The 1,423-nt window shown below is 35.4% G+C and overlaps 1 protein-coding gene across 1 annotated transcript; it reads left to right on the top strand.

Moving 5' to 3' along the window:
- The first annotated feature begins 221 nt into the window (after window positions 1-221).
- LOC114386682 lies at window positions 222-898 on the top strand. The gene has a single exon (XM_028346720.1). The coding sequence runs from the start codon at window positions 344-346 to the stop codon at window positions 614-616; it is 273 nt and encodes a 90-aa protein (XP_028202521.1). The 5' UTR covers window positions 222-343; the 3' UTR covers window positions 617-898.
- The last annotated feature ends 525 nt before the right edge of the window (window positions 899-1,423 follow it).

Raw genomic sequence — 1,423 nt, 5'->3', positions numbered from 1 at the left:
TATTGCGAGACAATTCGAAAGGAGAGGAAGAGAATGCTGATGCTTTGGAATTTTATAATATTCACGATAAACCAAGCATTCTTATCAGTGAGTTCAAGGAACCCGTACCCTACTTTTTGATCGTAAAATAGTAGGTGATCTGTCATAACCATGTGAATAGCTTGCAACTCTATAAATACGAAAGTGTATGTTACAACCAAAATAAGCAGAAAACTCAACACAAAAGCACTTTAGCTTAAAGCTCAAACATCCTTGTAAAAACTAGAAGGGGTTGGGAGTGACATATATATATATATATATATATATATATATATATATATATATATATATATCAATCAAAATTATGAGTGTCAGAGAAGAGGCAATGGGAAACAAGAGGTCCTTTTCTGATCACCCCTTTTTCGGGGTATTGAAGGCGTGTTTCTCAGGTGGAAGCAGGTGTGATTATGAGTATTTGGAAGGTGGTAGTGGCAGTAGTGGGAGAAGGATGTTTGCAAGTGATGAAGACAGAAAACATTGGGTTGCTGAGCCTGGCATTGACAGAAAAGCCTCTGATTTCATTACTAAATACTACGCCAAGAGAGTCACTGACTCTCAGCACCAATTTGCATCTTGAAATTGCACTTCTTCGTTAATTGCTTACCCTTTTTGCATGTAGCTCTCTCTTTTTAGAGTCTCCCCCTCTCCCTCTCTCTCTCTATGTGTCTCATGTAAGAGATATGCTATTGAACTCTTTGTACTCTTGTGTTTGAGTCATTGTGCCTCTTTTTATATGGCTTTTTCAACAATCGATGTAAGTAGAATTGACGACGTAAAATATATTTCATGTAGTAGTGATGACTTAATGCCTTTGATTTCTCATAATAAGATTTGAAACATGAGAATTTTACTTTTTATTTGTGTAGAACACTTTATTGATTTCTTATTTTCGCTCTCTTTTTTCTGTCCTTGCTTTATATGTTTTTGCACTTTCTTTATCTTCCATTGCATGTGGATAATCTTGAACATTTGACATGCAATAAGTTGTCCACACAATGGGTTTGATTGTTTGTTTTTATTAATATTATTTGATTTTACTTAGCTTTAATGTAGATTGAACTCCAATAGTAGTCCAAACAACATGATTTTGGTTTAACACTTGAACCTGACACGAGTCAGTTCTTAGCTAGATGTAGGCCACCATAGCCTGACTCATGTGATTGTGAATGTAATGATAGATTGGTTAATATTAGTGCTTACATATGCTGGTATTAATTATAGATAGTGGAACTCAAATCATATTTCATTGATAAAATTTGAGGTCCTTTTGGTGTCAAGGAGGCGTGCTAGCTAGGCCTCACCCCTTACAACCAAGCTTGATTCACTCAACTTACTAATGTAGATGCAAGACAAGTAATGGTGAACTGGTGGGTAATCTTAACTT

Source organism: Glycine soja, chromosome 15, assembly GCF_004193775.1.
Source record: "Glycine soja cultivar W05 chromosome 15, ASM419377v2, whole genome shotgun sequence".
Lineage (NCBI taxonomy): Eukaryota > Viridiplantae > Streptophyta > Magnoliopsida > Fabales > Fabaceae > Glycine > Glycine soja.
This window is presented reverse-complemented; position numbering and strand designations above follow the sequence as displayed.